We start from the raw sequence: 19599 nt of genomic DNA on the forward strand, positions 1-19599 counted from the left end.
TGTTATGTCAGTTAAGCGCATAATAATTATTGGTGGGTCCACAAAATATGTATAACGCCTTAATAAACGGCGCTATACCTGACCGTCCAAATATAGAAGGGTATGTATTTTGGTCACTAACTTTTTTTTTTACCTATTTTTTTGTCTTGAGTCCAAAAATGCATTATTTTTTTTCCGGACTCCTTATGTAGCCCACACCTTTCATTTTCTTTCGGGCCCCTTCTCACTAAGATACTTCCAGCAAACTCTCCAAAAAACAACCAAACTCAATTCAACACATTGTTCATATCTTGCACGCAAACCCTTCTTCTTTTTCTTCTTTACTCCATTAAATATAATATTAGTACCCTCACGTAAAAATTTCATTAGCTCAGCTCAATTTCATCACATTAACCCAATGGCTTCTTCTCTATTATACTCTCCACCACCAACTCCTCAAATTCTTTCACTTTCTTCTTCCTTCCATTCTTCTCTCCCTATTACAACCCAAAATATTTATCAAAGTAAAAGAAGAAAAAGAAGGCCAATTTCATTTCCTTTTAGAGTAGCTGCACCCCCAACTACACCTTCAACTAACACTACTAGTGATATTGATGAAGTAAATACACAAGATGATGAACAAGATTCATCCTCAAAATTCTCTTGGAGAGATCATTGGTACCCAGTTTCTCTAGCTGAAGATCTTGACCCTAATTTACCAACCCCATTTCAGCTCCTCAATCGAGACTTAGTTCTCTGGTTTGATAAATCTTCCTCTCAATGGGTTGCTTTTGATGACAAATGTCCTCATCGCCTTGCTCCATTATCAGTAATTCCACCTGACTCCACTTATCAATTTTGCTTTAAAAATTGAATCTTTTTCAAGATTTTGACGTGGGTGTTTTATAATGTTGACCCACTTTCTCAGATTTGCTTAAAAAATTGAATCTTTTTCAACATTTTGACATGTGGGTGTTTTGTTTTGTTTAAAAAATTAAACTTTTTCAATCTTTTGTAATATGGGTGTTTTATCATATTGACCCACTTCTCAATTTTTAGCAATTTTGCTTAAAAATTGAATCTTTTTCAAGATTTTGAAATATGGGATAAAAAAAAATTGAATCTTGTTCAACATTTTGAAATATGGGTGTTTTGTTTTGCTTAATAAAATGAAACTTTTTTCAAGATTCTGAAATATGAGTGTTTTGTTTTTTGGTAGGAAGGGAGAATAGATGAAAATGGGGATTTGCAGTGTTCATATCATGGATGGTCATTTAATGGATGTGGATCTTGTACAAGGATACCTCAGGCTGCATCTGAAGGACCTGAAGCTAAAGCTGTTCAATCTCCAAGGGCATGTGCTACTAGATTTCCTACTATGGTTTCTCAAGGATTGCTCTTTGTTTGGCCTGATGAAAATGCTTGGGAGAGGGCACAGGCAACTAAACCCCCTATGTAAGTTTCTCATTCCCCATTATTAGTTTATTAAACTAAGTATTGTTTGGGGAATATTAGTAGCTCAGGTTGGCTACGTGTAACTTTACTTGTCGGGTTCCGTTTCCACCTTATAATCCCCCATTTCCCCTTCCCCTATCCCCTACGTACAATAAATATTTTAAGTATTGTTTAGTAATCATGTGGAGTTAGGTTATATTATACTAATAAGTTGCCTTTACTATAGTGACTTATTTAAAATATGCTCATTATTTTGTTAAGTTATCTGTGGATAATCATACCGAGTTAATGAATGTTATAATAGGTAATCTTGATTCTTGACTATACTTTTACTGAATTGTTTAATATATTCTTACTAGTTTTTTAATGGTATTCTTTAGGTTGCCTGAAGATTTTGATAAGCCTGAGTTTGCGACAGTGACAATTCAGCGCGATTTGTTTTATGGTTATGATACTCTCATGGAGAATGTCTCTGATCCTTCTCACATCGATTTTGCACATCACAAGGTAAATATGCAGCACTTTGTCCTTTTCGGCTTCTAATATAATTTAAAATCCACTTTAGGACCTAAGGTTTTATTTACTTATTTACTACTTCGTTATCAAATTGACAAAGGCAAGAATTAGCTACTCAAGATCAGCCTTGATTCAGGCCTTCAAAGAAAGACCAAAGACTAAGCGCAATCTGCAAACTCTTTTAACTTGTAACTCATCGCAATGGCATTAAATTGATCTTTTTACTGTGCTCTACTCCCTATTTTCAAGTCATTATCCTCTCTTTTGTTATCTTGATTGCTAGATGTTTTTTACTATAATTCTTAGAAATTTATTTTAGATGAATAACAACTACGTCTCAATCTCAAACTAGTTGTAGTCTGCTATATGAATCCTCTATCCATTCTGCTATTTCATTCATTCCAATACTCAACAATTTGTCATTTAAAACAAGTCAGGGCTTATCCAGAAACTAAATTCTCTAAATCTTACACTTCTCCTTACACTCGTGTACTTATATGACCAATCAAAATACTTTTCTACTAAGAATATGCACACAAGTGTGCCGTAATTTCAAGTTCAAGGTTTATCCTTTCACAGCCAAAAAAGAAAAGACTTTGGTGTTTTGGTGCTGAGTGGTGAGTTCCCATAAGTTAGGGGTTGTTTGGCATGTGGGCACCATATGCAATGCAGTAGATATAATGCATGCTATACAGTCCTCATTCCTCAAAAATACCAAAACAGCGGTTACTATGTGTTCTGTAAATATAAGTTTTTGTAGCTCTGAAGTAGAGCTTTCATCTTCTCCCGTGGTTAAATCACTTTAATAATTAAACCTATTAAAAGAGGCTTCAGATACTAGTCTGTTTCCGAAGCGTGATGGAGATGTAGAGTTAAATACTTGAGTTATTCGCATATATGTGAGACAACAGAATGCAAATGTATGCATAGATGCCCATTGACTAGAGCAATACTAGTGCAGCTTCCATAGCGTCCAACAAGAAAGCCTTGTAGCTTACTTATTAATATTTTACAGGTTACTGGAAGACGAGATAGAGCCAAGCCCTTGCCATTCAAGATGGAGGCATCTGGACCATGGGGTTTTGCAGGTGCAAACAATGATAAACCAAAAATTACTGCAAAATTTGTCGCACCTTGTTACTCAATGAATAAGTACGTTCATCATCCCAAAAGTAGATAATCTTTCCTGAATATTAAAGGCAAGCATACATGTATCTTTCAATGGTGATTAATCATCCTTAGGTAGATAAGCTTTGCATCAATCTTCCCCTTTCTCTTGTTTAACAAAGTTTGTCATCAGCTAACAAGTTGGGACATTGTAAATAAGTAGCATTATTTCATGGGCATTATATCCCGTTTAAGACAGGGTTCTGTAAGGTTATTTAATGCTATTAATTATTTTGATCATTTATTGTAAAGATTCTAAATATAAAAATCATGGTTTGATAGCTTTTCCAAACCTGGTGCATGATCCTGTTTGTCCGAGGCTTTGCAGGCATCAATGATGGCAGTTCGCGATGTCCTTGGTGTTTAGTTTTCGTGTCTTTGTGTGAATTACATGTTCTTCTATGGAAACGTTAGCTGCATTCCTTCTGCAACTATTTTCACGTATTTATGATTAAGATCTGTTGGAAATTTTTTCCAGAATAGAGATTGACACAAAGCTTCCAATCGTGGGTGATCAGAAGTGGGTGATATGGATTTGTTCCTTTAATGTACCAATGGCACCAGGAAAGACCCGATCGATTGTTTGTAGTGCTCGAAACTTCTTTCAGTTTACAGTGCCTGGGCCTGCTTGGTGGCAGGTAATAATGCTTTCATTCTACAATGATGTCATTCTAGTCTTGTATGTACTATCTTTTCCTTGACTCTGAACTCAAGTGCTTCAGCTACATTTTTTCTGCCAAATGTTTATCGAAATCCGATTTCTGGCTTCTGAAAAGAGGGCCTCAAATCAAAATTATGGTGCTACATGTGTTATGTTTGACTTCTGATCTGCAGACCATCTCCTCTATCCTTGTACTGCACACCCTTTTTGGAATCAAAATGAGTTCGCAATGGAAATACTACTACTATTGTTTGGTTATATAAATATCAGCTTATGTGGGGTGTATGATGTCTGTTTTCTTAGTTCTATTTATACACACAAATGGGAAGAGGCCCTTGGGAACAAAAGAAAAGGTATTCCTATATGTTTTGAAACAAGTTCAGTCATGGCACATGCTAACAAACCCCAAAAACCAAAACATATTGTTGATATACTAGCCCCATCTTTTCTTTCATTTTTCTGGATAGATCAAGATAGTATAACAAAATATTATTAATTGGTCCGTGGATTTCTTATCTCACTGTTTGGGAATTCAAGCTGCTGTGGATACTAGTTCAACTTGTGTCTCATTTCTCATGTTATTCGCAAACTTTCTGTACTACAAACTCAGCAAGGACCTCAGAAAACTATTAAAGCCATAAGCTTTTATTCCATTGGCTTTATGGTGGGCACATAGGTTTTGGATCCACTGCAGGCTTTTTAAGGGAGAAAATTGTATGAGATGCCATGAAGGTCAGCCGAGAGAAAAGAATCAAAGCAGCAAATATGGGGAATAACAAGAATGTGACTGATTTAAATCTGATTCTGAGTATTCAAATGGTTTTCTTTTAAAAGAATGATTTACTAGTATAGACTTACTAGTCTAATAAGGTAAAGAAACAATATCTTATCAAAATAATAAAAGCAATAAAGTAAATAAAACAGCAACGTGAAAAGACTCAATTAGATCAACTGTTTTTTTTTTCCGGAAAGGTAACAGATTCCAATATATTGATAAAATTAGTCCCTAGTACAAAGATTGTGCTAAGGAGTAACAAGTTACAACTTACAAGACCCAAAATAGACAAAAACCAATCTTGTAACAGCTACAAGGAGCCTATGAGATCTACAAGAGATTCTACATCTTGTACAAGTGCTTCTTTACACCAAAAATAAAACAAAAATATACAATTCATCTTAATCCTTTGTTCATGGCTTGCCACATCTTCAAAACATCTAGAGTTTCTTTCCTTCCAAATGGTCTACCAAATACATGCTGGGACAATGTTCCACCACTTCTTTTGGCCTGTGATTATCCCGGAGCCATTCCAACTTGCCATCATCTCGTCAGTTCTCCTAGGCATTGTCCTGCTTAAGCCTTTCATGCTCATGAACAGCTGCCACAATCTGATAGTCACTTGGCAGTGAATGACCAGATGGCTGATTGTCTCATTCTCATTGCCGCACAAAAAAACATCTTGAGCATAGTTGTATACCTCTCTTCATCAAATTTTCATGAGTTAGAACAGCCTGTTTGACTACTAACCAGCAAAAAATTGACACCTTTAGGGGAACTTTTGCCTTCCAAATATGTTTCCAATGCCAGAGGCCATAGTTCTGGTCACATCTGTTTAAAATCTTGTATGCTGACTTTACTGTAAATATACCTTTGTTGCTTCTGACCCACACCAGCTTGTCTTCTTGTTCAGTAGTTCCCCTGAAGTTCTGTAGAAGACTGAAGAAATTAGTCACTCTACTCACTTCCCAGTCATTGAGAAATCTTCTAAAGGTTAGGTTCCAACCTTGTAGGCTCCAAGTTTCAGCTAGAGTTGCATCAGGTTGTTGTGCTAAGCTGAAAATATCCGGGAAACTCTCTTTGAGAGGACCATTTCCTATCCAATCATCATTCTAGAAGGAGATCTTCATGCCATTCCCAGTTTTGAAACTGATGTTGGAAGCAAAATCTTGCCATAGGGCTCTTATTGATTTCCAAACACTCACTCCATATGAGCTGGTAACAGAACTTGTGCACCACTGACCCACATTCCCATATTTTTCATTGATCACCTTCCTCCATAGGGCTTGGTCTTCCAGAGGGAATCTCCACAACCACTTCATTAAAAGGCTCTTGTTATGTTGCCTTAGGTTTCTAATACCCAAGCCCCCTTCCTTCTTGCTGCATGTGAGAGCTTCCAACTTGACCAGGTGGTAACTTTTCTTCTCCTTGTTTCCTTGCCAAATGAAGTTCCTCCTCAGAGCGTCGATTCTCTTCTCAACCTTAACTGGCATGGGAAAGAGAGACATCATGTAAGTGGGAAGAGTGTCTAGAACACTATTAACCAGGACAATCCTACCTCCCAGGGACAAGTAATTGCTTTTCCAATTAGATAGTTTCTTTTCACACCTTTCCACAATTCCATTCCATATCTGTTGAGGCTTATTTTTAACCCCTAGAGGTAACCCCAGATATGTAGTAGGTAGAGTCCCCACCTCACAACCCGAAGAGCCTGCTAGTTTTTGAATGTTTGGAACCTCGTTCACAGTGAACAAATGGGATTTTCTCGAATTTACATGTAAACCTGACACAGCTTCAAACACAGTTAGAATCAACCTCAAGTGTGTAATTTGCTCTACTTTGGCATCACAGAAAACCAGTGAATCATCAGCATATAGTAAGTGAGTAATTTCCAGATTACTTCTGTCATTGTTGAGCACCCTGAAGACTCTCAGCCAACCTTCAAGATTTGCTTTCTTGAGCATGCTATTCAAACCTTCCATGGCAATAATGAAGAGGAAGGGTGAGAGTGGGTCTCCTTGCCTTAATCCTCTTTGAGATGGAAAGAACCCCTTTGGAGTGTCATTCACAAGAATGGAGAATCTAGCATTACTAATGCAGAAGTGAATCCACTTAATCCATTTGCAGCCGAAACCTATATCTTTCAAAAACTTGATAAGGTAATTCCAGTTTAAGTGATCAAAAGCTTTTTCTATATCAAGTTTGCACAGCACCCCTGGATCTTTCCCCCTAATTCTGGAGTCAACACATTCATTAGCTATAAAAGTTGCATCCATGATTTGCCTGCCTTTGATGAAGGCCATCTTTTGAGAGTCCACAAGTTTATGGACCACCTTCTTCAGTCTTTCAGTCAGCACTTTAGAGATGATCTTGTAGACACTGCCAATCAGACTAATAGATCTAAAATACTTCAACTCAGCTGCACCAACCTTCTTAGGAAGCAAAGCTATGTAGGTAGCATTGAAACTTTTCTCAAAATATTCTTGTGAATGAAAATTCTGAAAAGTATTCACCAGGTTTTCTTTTAGGACATCCCAACAGTGTAAGAAGAAACCCATGGTGTATTCCGTCAGGTCCAGGAGCTTTGTCAGCTGCACATGCTTTAAGCCCATCCAAAATCTCCTGCTCATCAAAATCCCGCTCCAACCATTCCACTTGTGAGTTATTTAGTTGAGGGGATTAACTATAGTTGAACTCAGGCCTCCATAATTTTGACTATGGCGGGTCGGTCAATTGCATTAGGTAGGAGATGCAGGACCTGTCTTAACCGCAAGTGCATTCGTTCTTCGATTCCATTCTAAATTCCACCAAATTTTGATTCCAAAGTGTGTATCTCTTCTTTACTTTTAAGTGACAAGGGGGTAACCGGCCCCTTCTTCTTTGTCAATGCTACTAAGGACCTATAGGTTTGCCTACTTTACTTATTAAAGATAATGAGAATGGGTTATTCAAACAAAAAGGAAAAGACCCTACTTAGTAGGAGTTACTCAGAATGCTGCCAATATATCAGTATCCTTGGTTTGGTAAGAATATAATAAGTCAATATACAGATGCAGGTAAAAATCAAGGATCTCACTTTTGATTGCAGTTAAATCCTCAACCTGAACCCCATTAATGATGAGCCTATCGATTGCATTGAACCTTCTATTAGCATTTGCCACATTGTGGAAGAACTTTGTGTTTCTGTCCCCCTGTTTCAACCATTGTACTCTTGATTTTTGTCTCCAGGATAACTCCTCATTCTTTGCAATTTCTTCTAGATCCATAGTAAGGCTTGCCATCTGTATCAGTTCGTTTTCAGTAAGGTCCCTGGTCTCCTGAGCAATTTGTAGTACCAAGATATTATTAAGACAATCAGTTTTCAAAGCTTACAGGTTCCCTCCTTGAGTTAAACTCCAATCTCTTAATTTTCCTTTTAAGAGCTTGAGTTTCTGAGCGAGAATAAAGTCGAGTCTCCCCTGGACATTGAAGGAAGACCACCACAATGCTACCATGTCCTTAAAGCCCTCGACTCCCAACCATCAGTTCTGAAACTTGAAATAAGATTTAGAGTTCTCCCCGTCACCGCAATTAAGCAAAATGGGGGTGTGGTCAGAGACAGGTTTGGGAAGCACTGATTGCCTTATGTTCCTTAAGTTCTCATCCCAATCAGAGGAAAACAAAAATCTGTCCAATCTATAAGCAATATGAGAATTGTTGCTCCTGGTCCATGTAAAACACTCCCCCTAAAAGCGGAGGGTGAAGGAGCTCAAGGTTCTCAATGAAATTGGAGAACTCAGTCATGGCTCTTGATATGATGTTGCTGTCCTTTCTTTCCTCCATAAACCTTGTAACATTGAAATATCCGCAAACAACCCATGGACCATCGAAAGATCCCCTGGAAGCAGCAACTTCACACCAAACATTCCTTCTTTCAAGTCTACAATGCGGAGCGTAAACCCCAATCAAGTGCCAAGAGAAATTATAGCCTTGGGCATCAAACTTAACAGTGATAGAATAACTACCTAGATTAATCCCCTCTCCTTTCCAGGATCTACTGTCCCAAAGAACCAAGATACCCCCTCTACTGCCACTAGCTTCCACACAGCCAAATTTGACCCATCTGAACCCTCAAATTTGTTTCACAAAACTCTGCACATCTCCTTCCAATTTCGATTCTTGCAAGCAGTAGATATCGGCCTTCCAACTCTCAATTAGAGACTTGACAATAGATCTTTTATAATTTTTACCTTCATTGATAACAATTGAAGGTAGATTTCCCCCCTGCCTTATTCTGAACTTCCATGCTCCCCTTCTTCTTTTTTGGAGTCGACACTATCTTTAAAGCAGCTTCTTCTCTTATCTCTAATCTGCGCTTATCGATTTTCATGAAGAGAGACAGAGCTTCTCCCTCGCACCCCTGAAAGTTCACTCAGTATGCTTTGCTCATCTTCAAAACATTTTTTTGCACCCATAAAAAAGTTTCCATCTCCGCCTCTAGAAATTGAGAGTCCAAGGGTTCTGCTTCATCAACATACCATACTGCGCGATCTTTATACTCTCTCAATTGTAGAGGAGAGAAGGGAATGATTTCGCCACCCACTAAAGCTTGACCTTCTTCTTCGAATCCACCATGCAAAGCCAAATCCTCTGTTATGAATGCTTCCATATAAGAGTGCTCCTCTGTTGGTTTGACAAAACTTTTCACATTTGGTTTGACAAAGCTTCTCACAGCTGGAGCCACCTTATTTATGAACTTCTCTGTCTTTAATGCAACGTCTCTCCATCCCACATTGAATGCTGCTTCTGGAAGGATTATGACAGCTCTGTGTTCCCCCTGTACCGCTACAATGCTTATGTATCTGCCAAAATCATTGTATTTCTTTGTACAGAAGAAATTGTAGACATGATCTCTGGACTTCCACCTTCTGAGATCATTACCCCTTCGATCAGATGCTGTATGTAGAAGACCGCAAACCCACAGCATGACATTTCGACTGAGAGTCATTTTCCTCATGAAATTCTTCTTGCGTTCCACCCATTCGTACCAAACCTCTGCACCATTTTTGACTTCAGTAATGTCAAAAGACTTCTCACCAATAATAAAATATATTCTATTAACCATAATTTTAGGAAGAAAGAGAAAAAGAAGACGAAGTTTTTGAGCCAATCACCAAGACATGATTGATAAAAAAACTAAGTAACCAAGGGAAAGATCATCAGAAAGAAAGAGAAACGATAGCGGGGAGAGTTTTTAGGCTCTCACCTCGGAACTCGTGCCTGGGAGCATTTTGTTTTTCTTTTAGCATGATTTCATCAATTTGTGTTTTGTCAATTAGATCAACCGTTATCAGTTCAGACACCAGGCTACCAGCCCTGCGTTTATTTCAGTGAAGTTAGAAATAGTGGAAAGTGAATATGTGTTTTTGCAAGTGAGCCAAGTTGACATACGACCTTCAACTGTCTCAACATAACTTGGTGCTGATACTTTGTCCTAGAGAAATGTTGAACGACATAATATTCCTATCTTTTGATTTCAAAGTAGATATGTGGCTATAGCATTGACGATTTTATCATTCAGTGGGGCGTTGGAATGACTGATGATTTGTTCAGAGTTCGGCGGTAATATTTTATCATAATAACTGGGATTTTTCATTATACGTTGACAACAGGTTTTTCCAAGATGGCAAGAACACTGGACTTCAAATAAGGTGTATGATGGGGATATGATTGTTCTTCAAGGTCAAGAGAAAATCTTTCTTGCAAAGTCAAAGGAGAATTCTACCGATGTCAACAAGGAGTACACAAAACTCACATTTACACCCACTCAAGCTGATCGTTTTGTCTTGGCATTTCGAAATTGGCTTAGACGGCATGGCAATAGTCAACCTGAATGGTTTGGTAATGTAGACCAACAACCATTGCCTTCTACAGTCTTATCCAAACGCCAGGTACGGATTCTTGAACTCCAAAACCAACTGAATTCGTTAGAAAGAATCAGTTTGCTATTTGAATATTTTCTTGTCCATTTCCTTCTTGAGACCTCTTTTCATATGTTCACCCTTGTAATATATGGGTTACTTTTACAATTATTTTTCTTATTCTAATTCTTCATATCGTTATATTACAGATGATGGATAGATTCGAGCAACATACACTCAAGTGTTCGTCTTGCAGAAATGCTTACTACACATTCGAGAGATTGCAAAAGATTCTGATTGGCGCAGTAGTGGTGTTCTGCGCAACTGCAGGCGTTCCTTCTGATATCAAGCTACGTGTTATCTTGGCTTCGTTTGCAATTTTAAGTGCTGGTTTGGCATACGCCCTCCACGAACTGCAGAAGAATTTTGTATTTGTTGATTATGTACATGCAGAAATTGATTAAAAGTGATAAGAGGGTCCTGCCAATCTCGACATCCCTAAACTTGTTCTTTCTACTATAGGAATTAGAACTGTAGCTGCAGATACAAAATCGAATACTGCAGAGTATATCATTTCCTATACATGTATATATGAATGAGATTTGTAGAGATGTATACAAGAAATTTTTGCGCATTCTTCTTAATCACAACATTCCTATTGTCTAGATCAAAGTCTAAGGGGTCGTTTTGGTTGAAGGAATAAGGGGTATCGTGGGATTTACACCAAGATGACAAAGATGTCATTCTCAACAACCCTTCTCCCAAAGTCTTTTAAGAAAGTCAAAGTTAAAATTGAAAATAAAAGTTTGCCCGAATTTGTCTAGTGCAAACCAAACATATCTTTTAAATTATGCGATAATTTAATTTAAAACTTAAAATATTAGAAATGACACTCGAAACAATTAGAATTTATTTAATTTAAATTCATAAAAGAGTTAGGACTACTCCTTCCGTTTCAATTTAGATGGGGTAGTTTGACTCGGCACACAGTTTAAGAAAAAAAAACTTTTTAAAACTTGTGATCTTAAAACCTTAAGGGGTAAAAGCTTTGTGGGGTCATGACATTTGTGTGGTTATAAAAGCTTCTCATTAAGGGTAAAATAGGCAAAATGAAGAGTTTAAAATTGAATTATTTCCAAATTTAGAAATATGTCATTTTATTTTGGAATAGACTAAAAAGGAAAGTACCTCATCTAATTTGAAACAGAGGGAGTATAATTTATTACATATTAGTTCAATTGAATATTGTGGCCTAACATCTCAATCTGAAACTAGGTGATTTTGTAGGGATGTTTAACGCAATTTATCTTTTATCATCAATGCTCAAGTTTGTGACTTTGTGCCACGTGTCAAATGACGTAAGAGGCGTGCCTAGGGGTGGCAAACGGGCGGGTCGAAAATGGGTAATTTAAAAAATGGATAAATTATCCGATCCGATCCGACTCGTATTTGAGACGCATAAAAAAAGGTTATCCGGCGGATAATATGGATATCCATATTATCCATGACTTTTTGAATATGATCACTTATGAGAGAATTCCTAGTCTCCCAAAACTTGAGGCCTCAATTTGAGGCTTTACAAATGTAAAAGTTAAACACATTAGTTATCCATTTGGTTAACCACTTTCTAAGTGGATAATATAGTTCTTATCCATATTCTACCCGTTTTTAAAAAGTTCATTATTCAACCTATTTTTTAACGGATAATATGGGTGAATAATTATTTTCTTTTAACGATTTTGCCACCTCTAGACGTGCCAAATCAATTAAAAGAGCCAATGAAAGTATGAAACTATCTCATACTAAATGATGTGGCGTGCTAAGTTTAATCAAAAAGTCAATAAGAATGTGTCAAATGTACAAATTGTTATAAGAAAAATTAAATTATGGTGGATGTCTACTCTTCCTCCATCACTCTATGATCTTCCTCCATGATCAAATTATGGTGGATGTCTACTCTTCCTCCATGATCCTCCTGCATGATCTTCATCTCAAATGCTTAATGACATATTCAATGACATATTTTTCTTCACTTTTCATGCCTATATAAAGAATTTGTAATAGATAGGAAAATACACACAATTTGATAAAGAAAATCTCTTCCTTCTCTCTATCTCTATTTCTTGTTCATATTTTACTAAATTGCTTTTATTTTATAACACATTATAAGCACGAATTAGCTTCTACTCAAGTCCGATCCGGCACACACTAGCTACCACCACTCTGTTTTCTAGTATGTTTCTTTTAAAGTTGTCATAGCATTGTTATTACGCCTGGAGAATTTTTTTTTTCCAAAGGTTGATTGTTAATCTACACATATACCAATTAATTTAGATTGTAAGATCATTATAAAATTGTTATTAAGATATTATAAGAAAATATAGAATACGTATATTAAATCATTCTGTAACAAGATTTTGCCATAATTACTGCTGAGCTTTACCTCTCTTTTTGTTTATTTTTCTCTGAATTCAATTAATAATTTATCACATAAATTTTTGGTTAATTTTATTGATTCAAAAATTTGTTGAATTTTGTTTATATAAATATGAATACCATATTACATGACTTATTATTATTTTATTTTTTTCTTGTTTCATAATTACCCAAATTGCCTCTAATTTATCTACTTTTTTAATAATAGTTTTCATTATGTCAAATTTATCAAAGCTTGAATTTGTGGCACTTGACATCTCCGGAAAGAATTATTTATCATGGGTCTTTTATGCTGAAATTCACCTTGTTGTAAAAGTTCTTGAAAATACTATTATACAAGGAAATGAAACATCAGGCCAGGATAAAGCAAAGGCTATGATGTTCCTTCGTTGTCATCTCGATGAAGGATTAAAGACTAAATACTTAACCCTAAAAGATCCATTTGAATTATGGAGCAGTTTGAAGGAACGATATGACCATCTTAAGGCAACGATATTGCCAAGAGCTCGATATGAATAGATTCACTTACGGTTACAATATTTTAAAACTGTAAGTGAATATAATTCTGATGTATTCAGGATAACTTCCCAACTTAAATTATATAGGAAAATTGTGAATGATGAGGATTTACTGGAAAAGACTCTTTCTACTTTTCATGCCTCAAATATGGTATTGCAATAACAATACCGTAAAAAGGGTTTAAAGAAATATTCTGAATTAATCTCATGCCTCCTGGTGGCTGAGCAACATAATACCTTTTTAGTGAAAAATTATGAGGCAAGTCCCACTTGATCTGCACCATTTTTCGAAGTGAATATGGCAGCACCTACTCAAAAGTCTAAAAGAAGACAAAATCATTATCGTAGTCGTGGACGTGGACATAAAAGGGGACGAAATAACTATCATCATCATGGTGAAAATAAACAAGAGAGCAATAAGAATCCTCAAAATAATCCTTTAAAAGACAGAGTTAATATTTGCCACATGTGTGGTATGAAAGGTCATTGGGCACGTGTTTGTCGTACACCTGACCATTTTGTCAAACTTTATCAAGCATCCAATAAAAGAAAAGATAACAATGTGGAGGCACACTTGACTTTTCAAAATAATGATGATAAAGCAGGTCCCTCAAACGAATATGATGATGCTGAGGCAAATCTTACATATAAAGATGATGATTTTGGAGGCCTTGCAAATATTACTCATTTAGAAGCTAGAGACTTCTTTGAGGATATTGGCTGAAGAAGTGATTATCTTACTTGGGACTAAAGCTTTAAGAAAAGTTGTTATTTTCATATTATGTCTTTATGTAGTTTGTTCTTCTTAGTGTACTTTCCTAAAGCATTATATATGCTAGTTTCTACATTTTTCGTGTAATTTCTAATGTTTCTTTTATTTATAGTCTTTCGTATTTCTTATGATGTACTTTTTGTTTATTTATGAGGAATATGGAAATTCTCCAGTATTCAGTTAGATCCAAGATCAATAAAGATGATGTATGCCTTTTGGATAGTACTACAACACGTATTATTTTAAGAGATACGAGATATTTCTCTTATTTGGTGATGAAAGAAGCCAATGTTAATACAATATATAGCAGTACAAAATTAATTGAAGACTCAGGAAGAGCAAATTTATTACTACCAGGATGAACAAATTTGGCTATTAATGAAGTAGTATATTGTAGTAAGTCTCAAAGAAAATTACTAAGTTTCAAAGATATTTACCAAAATGAATATCACATTGAGACTATAAATAATGAAAAAATTGAATATATTTATATTACTACAATAAAGTCAGGTAAAAAATATGTGCTTGAAATGTTACCCGCTCTTTCCTCTGGCTTATATTACACAAGTATTAGCAGGATTGAAACACATACCCAAGTAAATGAGAAGTTTATTAATCAAGATAATTTTATTATTTTGCATGACCGGTTGGGTCATCCTGGTTCTACTATGATGCGTAAAATAATTGAGAATTCACATGGACATTCAATGAAGAACCAAAAGATTCTTCAATTTAAGAAATTCTCTTGTGTTGCATGTTCTCAAGGCAAATTAATTATTAGACCATCAACTATTAAAGTTAGGATGGAATCCCCTACATTTTTGGAACGTATACATGGTAATATATGTGGCCCCATTCACCCTCCATGTGGACCATTCAAATATTATATGATTTTGGTGGATGCATCTACAAGATGGTCACATGTGTGCTTATTATCAACTCGCAATATGCCATTTACGAGATTGTTGGCTCAAATAATAAAACTAAGAGCATAATTTCCAGATTATACAATAAAAATAATTCGTCTTAATAATGTTGGTGAGTTTACATCTCAGGCCTTTACTGATTATTGTATATCAACTGGGATAACAATTGAGAATCCGGTTACTCATGTTCATACACAAAATGGTCTAACGAAATCATTGATCAAACACTTTTAATTAATTTCTAGACCAATGCTTATGAGAACAAAACTCCACATTTCAGTATGGAGTCATGATATTTTGCATGCAGCAATACTTGTGCGGATAAGGCCCACAAGTTATAATAAAGTCTCCCCATTGCAATTGGCTTTTGGTCAGGAGCCAAATATTTTTCATATTAGAATCTTTGGTTATGCAGTATATGTTCCAATTTCTCCATCACAACGTACAAAGATGAGTCCCCAAAGAAGGTTGGGGATATATATTGGGTATGAATCTCCTTCTATTATAAAATATTTGGAGCCTATGAATGGAGATTTAATTACGACAAGATTTTTTGATTATCATTTTGATGAATCAATATACCCTACATTAAGGGAGAAAATAAGCAGCTGAGAAAGGAGATGGATTGGAATGTATTATTACTATCTCATTTATATTCTCGAACAAATCAATGTGAACAAGAGGTTCAAAAGATAATTCATTTGTAAAATATTACAAATCAACTGACAGATACATTCACTGACCTACCAAGGGTGACTAAGTCAGATATTCCAACTGCTAATACTCCAATTTGAGTTGATATCCCGGTAGAACAATCAATTAAAGCAAATGAGTTTAAACCGCGCTTGAAATATGGTAGACCAATTGATTCTAAGGATAAAAATCCTCGAAAAAAGAAAATGAGCAAATTATCAAAGTGATCATAATACGGAGGCAGTGGCTCAAGAAGAGCACAGAGACATAACAAATGATAAGACATCAAGGGAGGTTCAGGTACCTGAAAATAATAAGAATTGAGAGATCTCAATAAGTTATGTCTCAACGGGAAAAAGATGGAACCGAAATAATATTGTTATTGATAACGTTTTTTCTTATAATGTCGCTGTTGAAATAATGTAACAAGATGAGGATCTTGAACTAAAATATGTCGATGAATGTAGACAGAGAAATGATTGGCCAAAATGGAAAGACGCTATCCAGTCAGAAATAATTTCACTTGCGAAACATGAAGTTTTTAGGTCTGTAGTCCAAACACCTAATGGTACTAAGCCTGTTGGCTATAAATGGGCCTTTGTACGTAAAAGGAATGAGAAAAATGAGGTACAAATATATATGGCACGCCTTGTTGCACAAGGATTTTCACAAAGACCTGGTATCATTATGGATGTTATAACGTTCTGTTATCTCATTGGTTTTGCTGTCCATGAAAAGCTTGACATGCATTTAATGGATGTGGTTACAACCTACCTTTTCGGCTCACTTGATAATGATATATACATGAAAATTCTCGAGGGATTTAAAATGCATGACGCACATAATTCAAAGTCCCAGAAAATATTTTCAATCAAATTGCAAAGATCTTTGTATGGTCTAAAGCAATCATGAAGAATGTGGTATAACCGCCTTAATGAGTATTTATTAAAAGAAGGTTATATAAATGATATCATTTATCCATGTATTTTTATAAAGAAAACAACTTCAGAGTTTGTTTTACTTGCTGTATATGTTGATGACATAAACCTTATTGGAACTCCTACATAACTCCAAAAGGCAATTGATTATTTAAAGAAGGAATTCGAGATGAAAGATCTCGAAAAGACAAAATTATGTCTTGGTTTAAAAATTGAACATTTCACAAATGGGACTTTTGTTCATCAATTTGCCTACATAGAAACGGTATTGAAACGGTTTTACATGGATGGAGCACATCCATTAAGTACTTCGATGGTTGTTCGATCACTTGATGTGAATAAGGACCCGTTCCGACCTCAAGAAAAGAACGAAGAGATTCTTGGTCCTGAAGTACCATATCTTAGTGCAATTGGTGCACTAATGTATCTTGCTAACACTACAAGGCCTGACATAACGTTTTCGGTTAATGTCTTAGCAAGATATAGTTATGCTCCTACAAGAAGACATTGGAATGGAATCAAATGCGTATTGCGGTATTTAAAAGGAACTACCGATATGAGATTATTTTATGACAATGAATGCAGTCCCGATCTTGTTGGTTATGCCGATGTTGGGTATTTATCTGACCCACATAAGACTCGATCTCAAATAGGCTATGTGTTTACATGTGGAGGCACTGCCATCTTGGCGATCGACTAAGCAATCAATCGTGGCTATTTCATCTAATCATGCTGAGATAATTGCTATTCATGAAGCTAGTCGAGAATGTGTATGGTTGAGGTCTATAATACATCTTATTAGAGACAAATCTGGTTTGAAGTGTGACAAACTACCCATAATTTTGTATGAAGACAATGCAGCATGCATAGCCCAATTGAAGGGAGGATTCATAAAAGTTAGATAGGACAAAGCACATTTCACCAAAGTTATTTTTCACACATGATCTTCAAAAGAATGGTGATATCAATGTGTAACATATTCGTTCAAGTGATAATATGACTGATTTGTTCACCAAATCTCTACCGACGTCAACCCTCAAAAAATTAGTGTACAAGATTGGGATGCGAAAGCTCAAGGATGTGAATTGATGCTCTCATCAGGGGGAGTTAATACGCGTTGTACTCTTTTTCCCTTACAAAGTTTTGTCCCACTGGGTTTTCCTTGAAGGTTTTTAACGAGGCAACCAAAAGGAGTATTTATAAACATGTGTACTCTTTTTCCTTCACTAGGATCTTTTTTTAGAGGGTTTTTCCTAATAAAGTTTTAACGGGGCACATTATCTATGGACATCCAAGGGGGAGTGTTATAAGAAAAATCAAATTATGGTGGATGTCTACTCTTCCTCCATGATCAAATTATGGTGGATGTCTACTCTTCCTCCATGATCTTCCTCCATGATCTTCATCTCAAATGCTTAATGACATATTTATCTTCACTTTTCATGGCTATATAAAGGCCTTGTAATAGATAGAAAAATACACACAATTTAAAGAAGAAAATCTCTTCCTTCTCTCTATCTCTATTTCTTATTTATGTTTTATTAAATTATTTTTATTTCATAACACAAATGACATATTCCAGTCAATCAAATATAATTTTGAGTGGTTCAATCCGGTCGATCATTTATTCAAATAAACCAACAAAACAAAGTAAATGAGTTTGTCATTATCACTTCTTTCTTCCATTACTCTAAATGGAAACCAAAAGAATGTTAAAGAAGCGGGCGAGTTCTAAAAATTAATACTTAGTATTCCTCCATTATAAGCTACAAGCATTGATGAATTATTTCTATACAAGTTTAAAGCATCCAAAATCAAGAAACAAGTTCAAGTTAAGTCAAGATTCAAGGCATGCGGGTTATTAAATATTCTTATCTTATCACTTATTTTTGTTATAGATTTTGATTAAATCTCCTACTGTTTAGGAGCATTTCTAGCAGTAGTTATTGTTTTGAATACGTTTTCCTCCTAATTGTTTGAGAGTATAGCTAGCAGCCAATTTCCTTTACTTTACCTCTAGGTTGTTATTCTTTAGTATATGTAAAGCTTGGCTACTGAATGAATACGATGATCCTTTCACTGCTTTTCTTACCATATTTAATATGGTATTGAAGCTCTCGTAAGCTCTAACGTCAGATCCATTTTTTTTCATCTATGGCTGCACCAGGAAATACAATCACTTCAGTTGTTATTAACTACGGTTATGCTATTGCTGCCAATAGCAGGGGCGGACCTATGTTAGGAGTAGGGGGGTCACCGGAACCCGTTGGTCTCGAGAATTCACCAAATATATATATTTTTGTGTATGTAGGTATATATATGGAGGACCTCTTTTAATATTTTATTGGTGTCCCCAAAGTCACAAAAAGACCGCATGGTAGAGTTGGTTTAGTGTACTGCTGACAGCTTCTTGCTCGGGCCTGATATCTTGGGATCGAATCTCAACTTTTGCTTTTTTAGGTTTCCCTTGTACTTTATTGATTTCAATTATATTATTTTACTTAGTAGTCAATTGATTCATCTGTTTTATTTTATTTTTTTAAATTCAATTATCATTTAATACTACTTGATCATAAAATTAACTTAATTAATATTATTTTTTTCAAGTTCCTCCCTCAAAATCAAAAGCTCCAAACCATAACTTATATCTCTACAAATAGAAAATTACAAACCCTTTTCCCTCCCGACACTAGTGATTGAGAATTTATACTTTGTTGATAAATTATGATAATCGCCAAGTTTTTAAAGGGTTGCATGCCTAAATTTATGGCTAGTAATTGGCATGTCTAAAGACAATGTGTCCCCGTTGCACTCAAATCCTGAGTCTGCCTCTGGCCATCAATAATGTACGAGTAGCTTCATC

The 19599-nt window shown here is 35.7% G+C and overlaps 1 protein-coding gene across 1 annotated transcript; it reads left to right on the plus strand.

Moving 5' to 3' along the window:
* Positions 1 to 218: 218 nt before the first annotated feature.
* On the plus strand, positions 219 to 11087 carry LOC104101187 (pheophorbide a oxygenase, chloroplastic). Its single transcript, XM_009608626.4, has 7 exons — positions 219 to 808; positions 1199 to 1434; positions 1815 to 1941; positions 2966 to 3102; positions 3596 to 3755; positions 10205 to 10483; positions 10663 to 11087. The coding sequence occupies exons 1-7, from the start codon at positions 398 to 400 to the stop codon at positions 10915 to 10917; spliced, it is 1605 nt and encodes a 534-aa protein (XP_009606921.1). The 5' UTR covers positions 219 to 397; the 3' UTR covers positions 10918 to 11087.
* The last annotated feature ends 8512 nt before the right edge of the window (positions 11088 to 19599 follow it).

Source organism: Nicotiana tomentosiformis, chromosome 11 (genome assembly GCF_000390325.3).
Source record: "Nicotiana tomentosiformis chromosome 11, ASM39032v3, whole genome shotgun sequence".
In the NCBI taxonomy this organism is placed as follows: domain Eukaryota; kingdom Viridiplantae; phylum Streptophyta; class Magnoliopsida; order Solanales; family Solanaceae; genus Nicotiana; species Nicotiana tomentosiformis.